This window comes from Pelmatolapia mariae, linkage group LG16_19 (assembly GCF_036321145.2).
Source record: "Pelmatolapia mariae isolate MD_Pm_ZW linkage group LG16_19, Pm_UMD_F_2, whole genome shotgun sequence".
In the NCBI taxonomy this organism is placed as follows: domain Eukaryota; kingdom Metazoa; phylum Chordata; class Actinopteri; order Cichliformes; family Cichlidae; genus Pelmatolapia; species Pelmatolapia mariae.
In genome coordinates this window covers 43,820,223-43,833,058 of record NC_086241.1, presented here as the reverse complement: position 1 = coordinate 43,833,058, position 12,836 = coordinate 43,820,223, and the positions used below count along the sequence as shown (strand labels likewise).

The 12,836-nt window shown below is 40.2% G+C and overlaps 1 protein-coding gene across 1 annotated transcript in view; it reads left to right on the top strand.

The window, feature by feature from the left end:
• Positions 1–12,836, top strand: part of esr2b (estrogen receptor 2b) — a 45,814-nt gene that overhangs the window by 16,245 nt on the left and 16,733 nt on the right. Inside the window, exons 2-5 of the mRNA XM_063496941.1 lie at positions 8,317–8,831; positions 11,147–11,346; positions 11,439–11,555; positions 12,096–12,455. Coding sequence (XP_063353011.1) covers positions 8,401–8,831; positions 11,147–11,346; positions 11,439–11,555; positions 12,096–12,455 — 1,108 coding nt within the window. The 5' untranslated portion in view covers positions 8,317–8,400. The remainder of the gene's footprint in view (positions 1–8,316; positions 8,832–11,146; positions 11,347–11,438; positions 11,556–12,095; positions 12,456–12,836) is intronic.

Sequence of the window (12,836 nt, the reverse complement as noted above, 5' to 3'; positions counted from 1 at the left end):
GCTTTTAGGTCTCTCGTCGTTGTGTCTAAGTAGCAAAATGTAGCCTATAGGTCTAGTCATGTACTACTGACTTGTGATGCAGTAAGCATAGATGGGCCAGTTGTCCCAGCTTTGTAGCTTAGTACTCGCAGTATTAATCCGTTCATCAATCCATCCATTTCCCTCCACTTATCCCATTCCGGGTCGTGGTGAGGCTGGAGTCTATCCCAGGGTACACCCTGGACAGGTCCTTGGTTTGGCACAGGTTTAACTACAGGCACTTTAGAATCACGAGTTAAGCTATGAAGCACGTCTCTGAAATGATCACATTCTCCCATATAAAATTTTAGCACTTGGTGTTAACTGATTTAACGCCATCCCTCAGGTATTTTTTGCTACTTTTACACTTAAATTTGATGCTTAAAAGGTTCAGAAGAAAAATGAAATGCCTTTCACAGGACGTGGCATATTTCTTTGGAGAACTGAGCGGCAGCAGTGACAGGTGACAGCTAAAATGACTCCACATCCCGACACTGTAATCAGCCTGTCCGTTCTGCCGTAGCCTCTCGCTGTTTCGACTTCTCTGCAAACCAGAAGCAGAAGCTTCCTCCTGCTCCTCCTGCACGCATGTAATCTGTCGACCTCTTTAATTCGGCAGGCCTCTCGTCCTCCAGCAGCTCCTTGTCGGCTTTGTTAGATTGAGAGAATGGAGGGATAGAGGCTGCCTAATAGTTTTGCCGGGAGCCTTTGTGTTCCGGTATGTGTTACTGGCTGGGAGCCTTTTTCTGACAAGGGGAGCTTCTTTATACATGAGGAATAAACAAGTTTTTACTATACTGCCATGCAAAAATACTCCCGTAGTTTTATCCATTTGTGGTTAGGTCTCATGATTTTTTGTGTTAAAGTATAACAGCAATCCATGCTCTACTTTTCACAGATTGTCAGAAGTGGGGTTTTTTTTAAGCGATTCTGCAACAAAGATGTTTTTGTTGGTAGGGACAAACCAACTTTGGCCACATTTGGAGGCTGGTAGATGAGTTTGGGTTACATGCTGCACCTTTTCAAAAATGAAGTCCAGTATTGAGCTTTAGAATGAACTGTGCCAAATGCAACAGCTGGGTATTTATTTATAAAAGTTTATTTTAACTTGGTATTTTTTCTCTTTAAAGTTTAGACTGTATGTAAGTGATTTACTCTCTGGTTATGCAGTGATAATAAGCTTGAAACAGCGACATACTCCCAAACTATTAAGTCCATCGGACGATGCATGGTGTCACTGTCCTCTGCCTCTTTCATTTTGCCTTAAAGAAACGTTGGTTTTGTCAAAGGTTGTTTCTAACCAAGCGGTCATATTTGCATGTATTAAATAACGAAAGACGTCCATTTAGGTGAATATAGATTTCTAGATCATTCTTTTTATTTTCTGTTTTTACTACCCAAAACAACTGATATTATGAGTAACCACTTAACTAAAAAAGTTCTGCGTTTTTCCCTTCAAGTTTGGTCCTACAGGGTCTAAATGTTAAAAAAAAAATTCCTTCATTACTTGAATGATAAAAATTATGGTACTTAATGTTTTCTCTTTTTTTCTGTTTAGTAGTAAGAGTGAAAAGTAGAAAAAGACCAGCATCTTCCTAAAAGACTACAAAGTTATAACAATTTTAGGTTTTTATGAAAATTAGAGCAAAATAAAGGCAAAGCAGTCCTGATGATATGTAAATGAAAGGAAGCAGTGGAATTAAAGACTGTGTCCTTTGACCCCTTGTTGCCTGACTGGTGGTTTGCCATGGAAGGCTGCCATGAACACCAGTGTGTCCAAAGCTCAAACTTCAGCACAACATTCTGACAGAAGAGCTTTATACATAGTCACCGGGTAAAAGCCTGAGTGTTGAGCCACACAGCTCCAGGAATTAAGTGAGTTGTTTATAGTCTTTTTTATGTCTTTTGAATTAAGTGTGAAGTCATTTAGTTAGAACTTTTGGCCTTTTTTTTTTGAGAAATACTGAAGAGTTGCAATTAGAGCACAGCAGTGTGTTTAAATATGGCAAGTCTGAGAAAAATCTTCTGTTTGGTGTCTCTAGCAGTTTAATTTTCTGTCCCATTCCTGCTGCTTGTTCCGTAAACTTTGATCTGGTCGTGCTTAGCTCTCGCAATTCGTATTTCTTGGATGCAATAACACATTAATTATGCATATGAGTAAACTGAACTACAAATCTAACAAAAGAAAATTCCTGCAAGTAGCACCAAACGTGCATTAAGTACTGCACATGCTATCAAACCACTTGGTGTTGGTAATACTATGTGCTGAAATTTGCGCTAAAACTCGAAATCACTTTATAGCAGCAAACATGTACTACAATGCCGAGTTTGTCCTCCAAAGCAGTAAAGTCATAGGAGGATTTGATCTGTGCAGCCCAGTTGCAGTTGACAGAAGGTAGATGAGCCAGCTTCAGTCCCAACAACAACACTTTGATGAAGTCATTTTTTGGTCACTAGTGGGCAGAAGAACTCAGCAGCAAGCCCACAAAAGCACGTAGGACTATTCCGTTTTAGCACTGTGTTAGCAAAAAGTTGCCATATGTACGTCATGTACATCCCACTCCTGACAACCAGTGTTGGTCAAGTTACTTGAAAACAGTAATTAGTTACTAGTTACTGATTACTTCTCCAAGAAGGTAATCCTGTTACTTTACTCATTACTTATTTTCAATAGTAATTAGTTACTTTATTACTTACTTACCTTTTTTATACTGTGATACACAACCAGAATACATAATAAAGCAACAGGTCTGTACCTTTCAGCCCGTTTCTATTTTTTATGCATAATCCATCATATAAAATGTAATCAAATAAAAAAGTCTCCTTTTAAAACTTGTTTTATTAGTTTTAATCTTTTAACTTTCATGCACATTGCATCAAGCAAAAATTAAATTATATGCAACAGTGTTTGTCTTGAAGAAATTTGTTTAACATTTAAACCTATTTTCTGCATATTTCAGCATATAAAATAATGCTTTGTGTTTACACTCACTCTTTCAGATAGATGCAAGTAAAACACAGCAAAAAAAGAATAAAATCAAAGATACAGCAGCACTAAGTCCTGTCGCTCTTAAATCTATTGTCACCTATTTAGCAGGAGTGGAGGTTTGCCCGGTGCCGCAGTGCTTATGTCAGTGGGAGAATCTGGGGGTTTCTCTGTGAATTCCACATTCCCGTGGCACCATGCTCAGTGCTTGCTCAGATTTAAAGTTTCATTTTTCACTGTAAAAAGAAGTTTTCTTCCCACACGCAGTGTACAGCAGATGCTAATGTTTTTGTCACTTTTTACAGAATCAAACTAAAAGTAAGGTTAGCACTTCCAAGCTTTAAACGCTGCATGGTTGTACTCTCTCCAGCACTCCATATTATCCATTGTTGATCTGCACACGTCTGTTGCTGCCACGGACGTTGCGTGCTCATACGTCATTGTCATGAGACACTCACAAACAAAATCACGGTTTAGTAATGCAGTAACGCAGCGTGCTTATGGGAAAGTAACTGTAATCCAATTACTTTTTTGCAATAGTAATACCTTACTTTACTCATTACTTGAAAAAAGTAATCAGATTACAGTAACGCGTTACTGCCCATCTCTGCTAACAACACATCCTTACATAATTTCCTTAGGGATTATTAAAGTCCTGATTGTGATTCTGATGTCAGAGAACACACATGGCATGATCGTCTTTTCTATAGCTTCATACCTCTGCTTCTTGGCAGTACAGCTAAGAGAGATTTCCTGATTTAAACTGCTAGTAAAATGTATTAAATGCATTTGAACCAATATAACAAGCTTAAAACAGCAGCTACAGGACCTGATGTTAGTGATGAGCAAATATTTGCTTCTTCTCATCAGATCAGGCGATTATCATGTTCAGCATCGTACACATTACTTACAGTGCTCTGTATGCACTTCTGAAATTGGATGTTAACAGCTAAATAATAATACTAACATATTATGAAAAATACATAATTACTGTATCTGTATGTTTACCATTACCATCTACCTGCAGCAAGGCTTGTGGCGTGACATGGACATCTGACCTGACTTAAGGAGCTGTAGGTTTCAACTCATGGTGTCCCCTTGGGTTGAGTGAAACCCACCAGTTAAAATCAAAGGCTGTATTTATTGGCTGCATTTGTTTTTTGTGAATGGCAGTGAATGTGATGGCCTCGAAGGACCCAGGCTGTGAATTAGGTGACAGGTGATGTTCATAAACAGGGTGCATTGTTTTTGCTCAAGAACGCTTTGACCTGACCTGCGTTATACACACATTGACTGTTGATTGACTGACTAGTACACAGTAACAGCGTTGAACTGCAGAAGTTTCTGTTGTGTTTTGTAGTCCTTTTGTCCAAGATACATTTGCATGTAATTATGACCTTTGGTCTCAGCTGACACTGTGAAGCGAGTAAAATGTAACATTATGTTTACTGTCCAGGCCATGGATCATCGCCATGAAGTGGAAAATAAAGCAGCATTTAAAACAAATTAAAAACAGAAACGTAAGAGAACACAGAGATCTGAAACACAAAGCATTATTCATGATATTATATTTAGCTTTTTCTTAAATTTTTCCATATTTTGCTTTTTCTCTACCTCGGGGCCTCCATAGCCACGGCACTACTGTACTTTCAGATTCCTTGCTCAACTAGGACTTCATGATGCATGTAGGGCTTGAAAAAGTGTTTCCAAATGTACTTACATGTACTCACTCCCCTTACCTGCCAGCTGTATGTTTCTACTTGTCATTCATGGTGTGTGCGATTGACTGTGCAGAGATACCAGCTGCTGAGCTGTTGATTCTGGCACTGATTAACCAGTGGATGGCTTTGCTGGCACAGTTTGCTGGCACAGTTTTGCAAGTCAAGTGAGGTAAAACGGGCAGATCATTTTGTGCTTTTATATTCTGTCTCCAGAACAAATGTTCATGGTTTAAGCACACTGCTAATAAATACTGGGTTCGTCTCTTCACCTTCGACACAGCAAGTAAGCTGTTACATCATTTCACTGGGCTCCACAAACTGTGTGTGTTCGCATGTGTGTGTGTGTGTGAGACACATGTTCAATAAAAGCAGAATGTAACAAAGTCTGTGGGAATATTTGACACATGTCAGCCGTTGGTGTTAGCTAACAAAGCAAAACACCCTGCATTAGTAGTTCAACTGCTACTTAGTAGGGTATGGCAGGTACATTGTATGAGTTATTATAGTGTAACCGTTTGGCCTTCTTATTGTGTATTGTGTGATTTTGGCAGAGTAGTGCAATCTAAATCAGTTACACCACAACGCCTTTTTTGATAACCATTGTTTTCTTTGCACACTAACAAGAAAAAACAGAATCTCATGTTTCTCATGTAAGAGCATTAGAGTCCCACTGAGCAGTTTACTTGGTTAAAAGTAAAAGTTTAGCAGACTAATGGTTTTCACTTAGCCATGAAACATATGTCTAGTTTTTATCTTTCAAACACAACAATCAGGCACCCAGTGTCTGCTTCAGGTTTGCAGACTAATATTACCAGAGAGCAACGCACTCAGCAGACCAAAGGGGCTGGATCCTCTCTTAGCTTCACTGAGGTGTTGGAACCTTTCTGCTGAGATTCTTGTCCAGATTGACATCACTGAACCATTGAGTTGCTGCAGATTTATCAGTTGAAAATCCATGATGTCCACGAATCTCCCACTACATCTTCTGCCACATTATAAAAGTACCCTCATATTGAGATGTTTTATTGATGTTTTATCTGATTTATATCAGAAGTTGGTTAAACTGTGGCCACAGAGGGATGGACATGGTGAGCAACAATTATGGGCTATGTTCACACTGCAGGTCTTAATGCTCAATTCCAATTTTTTGATCAAATCCGATTTTTTTGTCTGGCTGTTCACACTACAAATGAAATGTGCCATCATCTGTCAACGTGCTGTGTGAAATGTACATAAAAACAGAATGCAGTGATTTGCATCTCATACACCCACATTATCTTCACAGTAGAACATTAAATATTTAAACTGAGAAAATGTGAAGTTTTAAGAGAACAATTGGCTAATTTAGATTTTGATGGCAACAACACGTCAGAAATGTTGAGGCAGAGTATCCATATTTTCCATAAAGAAATTCAAATTTGTCTGACCACAGAAAAGTTTGCTACTTTGCTTCTGGCCATTTTAAATGCGCCACAGAAGAGAGTGGCATTTCTCGATCATGTTCAAATATGGCTTATACTTTGCATGACAGAGCTTTAACCTGCATTTATTGCTAGCACAGGTCACGGTGTTCATAGACAGTGACTACTGGAAGCATTTGTGAGACCATGGAGTGATTTTTAATGGCACAACCATGACTGCAACTGAGGGTCCAAAGTTTACAGGCATCCAAAATTGACTTTAAATTTCATTCAATTCAGTTCAGTTCAATTCAATTCAATTCTATTTATAGCACCAAATCACAGTAACAGTTGCCTTATGGTACTTTATATTGTAAGGTAAAGACCCCACAATAATATAAAAAAACCCAACAAAAAATACCAACAATCATATGACCCCATATGAGCAAGCGCTTTGGCGACTGTGGGAAGGAAAAACTCTGTTTTACCAGGAAGAAACCTTCAGCAGAACCACGCTCAGAGAAGTGCCCTGTTTCTTGCACACAGATTGCACAGTTAAGCTAGTTAAGCTAATTAGCTGCTAAATGTCTCTTCAACATGTTTTTTAGTACCACAGATGTGTTTCTGGCATCAAAACACATCTAGTGTTTTGATCCTGTCTGAAACATGTGCTGAGGATGCCACAAGGAGTGACACGCCCACATAACAAAGAGCGGCACCCACTGAGAAGAGAAAGAAAAGTTGGAGAGTGACTGAGCTGATTGAGCTACCTTTCTTTAGTAGGGACAGGCACAAACAGCAGCAAGAGAACAAGAAGGTTGCAAGTTTCAGCCTTATGTCAAAAGGACTAATGGCTAAAAATGGCTCTTTGTAAAGGAGCATTGTCAAGAAGGTTGACCCTTTTAGTGGATATGTTAATTGGTTAATTATAGAGTTCAACAGGGTTCTGTGTTAGGACAAGTTCTGTTTATGTTATAGCCTTACTATACAGCCTTCCCCTGGGCAGTATAATTACAAGGCATAGCATGTATTTTCACTGCTATGTAGATGATACCCAGCTTTATCATTCCACAAAGCCAGATAACACCGTGTGTGAGAGTGATGATGACGACCCCAATACAGCACTTTCCTAGGATATTTCAGTCGTATGGGCGGCAGAGCCTTCAGCTTTCAAGCCACTCTTCTGTAGAACAAGCTCCCAGCTTGGATTCAGGAAACAGACACCCTCTCTACTTTTAAGATTAGGCCCAAGACCTTCCTTTTTCACAAGGCTTATAGTTAATGCTGGATCTGGTGACCCTCAATCCTCCCTGGCTCTATTTCACAGTGGGTCTTTTGTCCTGTTTTCCTCCTCTCACCCCCAAACAGTCACAGCAGATGGCTGCCCCTCCCAGAACCCGGTTGTGTTGGAGGTCTTTTCCTGTTGAAACAGAGTTTTTCCCTCCCACTGTCACCAAAGTGCTTGCTCATAAGGGGCTGGTCTGATTGTTGGAATTTCTCTGTATTATTGTAGAGTACTTACCGTATAATATAAAGCACTTTGAGGCAACTGTTATTGTGATTTGGTGCTATATAAATAAAATGGAATTGAATTACATTTGTGTGGCTACAGTATAACAAGCATATGAAGTTATGAGAAAAATAAGCTCTGTGTTTCTTCACTGAAGTATTCTTAAGGAATAATTCTAGTGCATTGCTTGTATGCTTCACAGTAATGAGGCTTTGTGTCTCAAACTGGCACATGCATGTTAGGTAAGTGGGCAAGCTAAACTGGTGACAGATCCTTAAAGCAGTTGACAAAACAGATGACTAGTTACTGTCTTGGTCACGCTCGAGTTAAGGAATGTTTTTAAAATTGAACCTATTTCTCATCCTTTTTCACCTTGTTAACTGTTGTCTTCCTTTTGGCAAATTAGATGATTATGTCTTGTCAGTTTTGGACTGCAAAACTATAATTTTGATGTCTTCAAACTAGGACTGAGTTCATTCTGAACATATGGGCTTGTTCAAAGATAGTGAACTGAAAAACTCTGAGTTACATAATTTAAAAAACAACAACAACCATTTCCTTGGTATAAAAAGAAAATCTGCTATGGTTATCATCTACATTGATATTTTAAATATTGGTATTTGCTCAGAATTTGCAGCAGTTACTTATTTTAATATAGTGTTTCTTCCCTCTCTGCTACAGGACCCGGCCACTTGAGAAGATGCTATAGAATATCCACCTGCATCAAATCATTCATTCACAGCATATACAGTATATTCCCCTGACATGACCTCCTCCCCTGCACTGGATGCTGACCCGTTACCCCTCCTTCAGCTTGAGGAGGTGGACTCCAGTAAAGCCACAGAGAGGGTGAGCTCCCCGGGACTTCTGCCCGCTATATACAGCCCTCCTGTGGGCATGGACAGCCACACCGTCTGCATTCCCTCTCCATACACAGACAGTAACCATGACTATAACCATGGGCACAGACCTTTGACCTTCTACAGCCCCTCCATGCTGAGCTACACCAGGCCACCCATCACTGACAGTCCATCATCTCTGTGTCCTCCCCTCAGCCCCTCAGCCTTTTGGCCAACTCACACTCACCACAATGTACCTTCACTTACTCTGCACTGCACTCAGCCTCTCGTTTATAATGAACCCAGCCCACATGCACCCTGGTTGGATCCCAAAGTTCACAGTATCAGCCCCAGCAGGTAAGATTACTGACACGGGCACTAGTGAAAGCTGTTCTTGTGTAGGTTAAATTTAGCTTAAGTGGTAGTAACTTTCAAAGAACTAGTTTCCATTCTCTTTTACTTATCCTTGTGAGGGGTGGGGGCTGGGGTGTAGGGGGGGGGGGGGGGTCACATAGAGACAGACAACAGATCTCAAGAAGCTCTGGCAGACGTGTTTTTGGCAAAAGACATGGCATTATATTGGCTAGCAGCAGCAACCATTAATGAAAAGTACTACTGCGTGCTTTTGGACAAGAGCCAGATCTTTGCTTTAGAACAAAGCATCTTATTGGTAACTTGCCATACTTTGCACAGGTTTTAGACACTAAAAATAGTATTATTTGCCACACAGATCATGAAACAAATTTTAATATTAGCCAAAGATAAGCAAAGTAAACATAAAATTCCATGTAAAAAAGCAATTGCCCCCTTAACCTCTCAACTGGTTGTGCCACCCTTGGCAGGAAGAACTGCAATTAAACATTTGTGATAACTGGCAGTGAGTCTTTCACATTGCTTATTTGCAGAATTGTTTTAATTCAGCCACACTGAATTTTGAGCTTGGCCTGTTTAACATTCTGCCTCAATCGGATTTAAGTCCAGACTTTGACTAGGCCACTCCAAAACCTTCATATTGTTTTTTTATATAGTACCAAATCACAACAGTCACCTCAGAGTGCTTTATATTGTAAGGTAAAAAAATCCTAACGATCAAATAATTGCCTATGACTAAAAAGGATAAATTCCCTTTTAACAAGAAGAAACCACACTCAGGGATGGGCAGCCATCTGCTGCGACCAGTTGGTGGTTAGGTAAGGGAGACAGTACAAAAGACAAGCTCATTGTGGTTCTCTGGAGTCCCAAAATCCTAGAAATGGCTTTGTAACTTTTTCTATAGTGATAGATGGGACTTTGTTTTCCCTTCAATGCTTTTACATAGGGCTAGGGAGGTTTGGTTAGATTGTTCCCTCAATAAATGAAATTGCCATTAAAAAACTATTTTTTGTAGTTTCTCCGCTTATATTTGCCTAATATTAGACAAACAGCAAGTAGGTTGTTTAGTTTTCTGACGACCTCGCCGTAGTTCTGCTGTCGTATTGTTTCGCCATTAAATCCTCATGAATTTTTCCGTAACATTGATGCCTTGGCTGTTTCGATTGGGTGCAGGACTCCTTCAGGGATCAGTCATATTCCTCATTAATGATACAACTGCACTTGATAATGTCAGACCTTTAAAACCAGCTGACAATCACAAAAACAGAGATAAGATCAGAAGAACTGAGCTAAAGCAGAGCGGTGACGAACAGAGGCTAACTCTAGTTTCTTTATCTGTACTCGTTCCAGTCATGAGTTCATGATCATGCAAATTCCAGTGACGACATGTCGCACAGTTTGCACTGCTGTAACTTTACTCCCAGAGTTCCATTTGGCAGATTTTTTAAGTTAACAAAATAAATAAATAAACGGCTCTGCATCACACTAAAAGTATACTATAAATAAAAGAATCAGTGAATACACTCCAACTTCTAGCTGATTTTGAATCAGATCTCTAATCTCTTCTCCAGACCAGGTCATGTGTTTGGCAAAGTTACCGCGGCAAAAAGCGAGCCACTTTTGTGACGGTGACAATTCTGAATTTAAGCTTAACATAACTCGGGAACTAATTAAACCTGCTTTGTCGTACAGCCCTCAGAAAGGGGGAACCCAAACAAGACTAATCTAGTGCCACCATAAAAAAGAAAGATTTCACAGATCATAATTGTTCTGTATGTAACCAAAGTTCATTGCTCTTGTAACCACAGCCAGTTAGATGCCTGCTATGGACACCAAATAAGAACAGAAAAACGAGCTCCTGTGGGTCGTCGTCCCTTCCTGACTGCACAGAAGGGTGGCTGTTACAGATGTGCGGAATATGTTCCACTTGGTTGTATAGTAATTCATTGTATGTTAGTATTCTAATAAATTCTGATACCAGTGTTTAAAATAGCAATTAAGCTAAAAGACGATAGCAATATTTTTTGTTAATTATAAAATTAGTTTCTGTTTCTTTTGTGTCTTCAGTTCTCCTCTATATTTGGTGATTAATGTGAGCAGTTAGTGGTTATGATGGCACTCATCGTGTTGCAGCGATAAATGCTATCTGTGATGCGATTTTTCCAGTTGACTTAAATGCGGTTATGGAGACATTTTCAGCAACACAGTACCTGTTGGACAGCTAATGACAGGTGAATGACGGGCTAAAATTTCTAATGTCAAGCTGCCCCTCTCAACGATTCCTCGCTTCCCCTCTGCAGCTCCATCATCAACTGTAACAAGCTGCTAGGAAAGAAATCTGAAGAAGGAGCGGAAGGAGTGAAATCCTCATCGTGCTCATCTGCGCTAGGGAAAGCCGACATGCACTTCTGCGCCGTGTGCCACGACTACGCCTCCGGCTATCACTACGGTGTGTGGTCCTGCGAGGGCTGCAAGGCTTTTTTCAAGAGAAGCATCCAAGGTATGATCTTTTTACTTTATATTTCCTCACAATTTTTCTTCTCATCACCTGAAATAATCCATTACTGTGTCTGTGTTTTATTCTTTTATTAGGACACAATGATTACATTTGCCCTGCCACAAATCAGTGCACTATTGACAAGAACCGACGTAAAAGCTGCCAAGCCTGCAGGCTACGTAAATGCTATGAAGTGGGCATGATGAAGTGCGGTGGGTTTTTACTCATCTTCATTAGAATTGGGATATTTCATGATTTCATGTCTTACAGCAGAGCTAAAATTGAGTCAGTTGATAGGTCTGTGAGCTCATTAGACCTTTTGAGCTTTCTTCAAAAGCACTCAGGACAAGTCTTCTATCCACTGACTGTAAGAATCATCTAAATACTTATAATTATTTCTGTGGCACATGTAAATAGGTAACAGTGTTTCTTTGGGCCTTTATTGTTTCTTATGATCAGCACATTCCATTCTGTTGCCTGCTCTGTGATTCTGGGCTAACCTTGGTGTGTTAAACTGCAGCTGGGATTGCTCTTTGACATATGAAGCATTGTGTTTATAAATGCCTTTGCTCTTCTTATCAGTAGACTGGTCATAGTGTCTGCTAATGCTCAGATAGATCCAGTTTTTTTGTTCTTATTAGATTGTTAAAAACATATATTTCCTTCTAATGCATAAAGCACAAGCTTTTTCTCACACGAAGTGTAAGGAGTTGCAGGTAATTCGGCAACTGTCTGTTGTCTTCATTCACCAGGGGTGAGGCGTGAACGTTGTGGCTTTCGTGGTGCCCGACATCGTCGCGGTGGACCCCAGCCTCGGGATACGACAGGTCAGAATTTGGTAAGGGTTGGATTAGGTTCTCGGGGTCAACGGCATCTTCACCTGGGGACACCTCTGTCCACGCTCACCCCCGTCCCTCACACAAATCACACGCACCACTCAACCATGAGCCCAGAGGAGTTCATTTCCCGAATCATGGAGGCAGAGCCGCCAGAGATCTACCTCATGGAGGACCTGAAAAAGCCGTTCACTGAGGCCAGCATGATGATGACCCTCACCAACCTGGCAGACAAGGAACTGGTTCTCATGATCAGCTGGGCCAAGAAGATCCCTGGTAAGATCCAAGCTACTCAGTTCAGTCTGTATGTAACTCTTTCACACAAGTATTGCTAAGCAAATGGTTTTCTTTTCGTAATTTTACTCAGTCATACATTTTTTTCATTTTTGTTACAAAGAATTTCATGTTAAAAAATGTTCTACATTCTTTATTTTGCAATATTGTAAGATTCAGTTGCCATTCCGAAATTGTCAGTAGTGATCTTTTGCAATATGGAGATTATTATAGTGTGTTATAGTGTGTTTGGGGTGGCTGTAGCTCAGGTGGTCACCTACTACCAGAAGGTTGGTGGTTCGATCCCAGTCTGCTCCAGCCTGCATGCCTATTCTTGGGCAAGATACTAACCCCGTGTTGATTGTGAGAATGTTAGATAGAAAG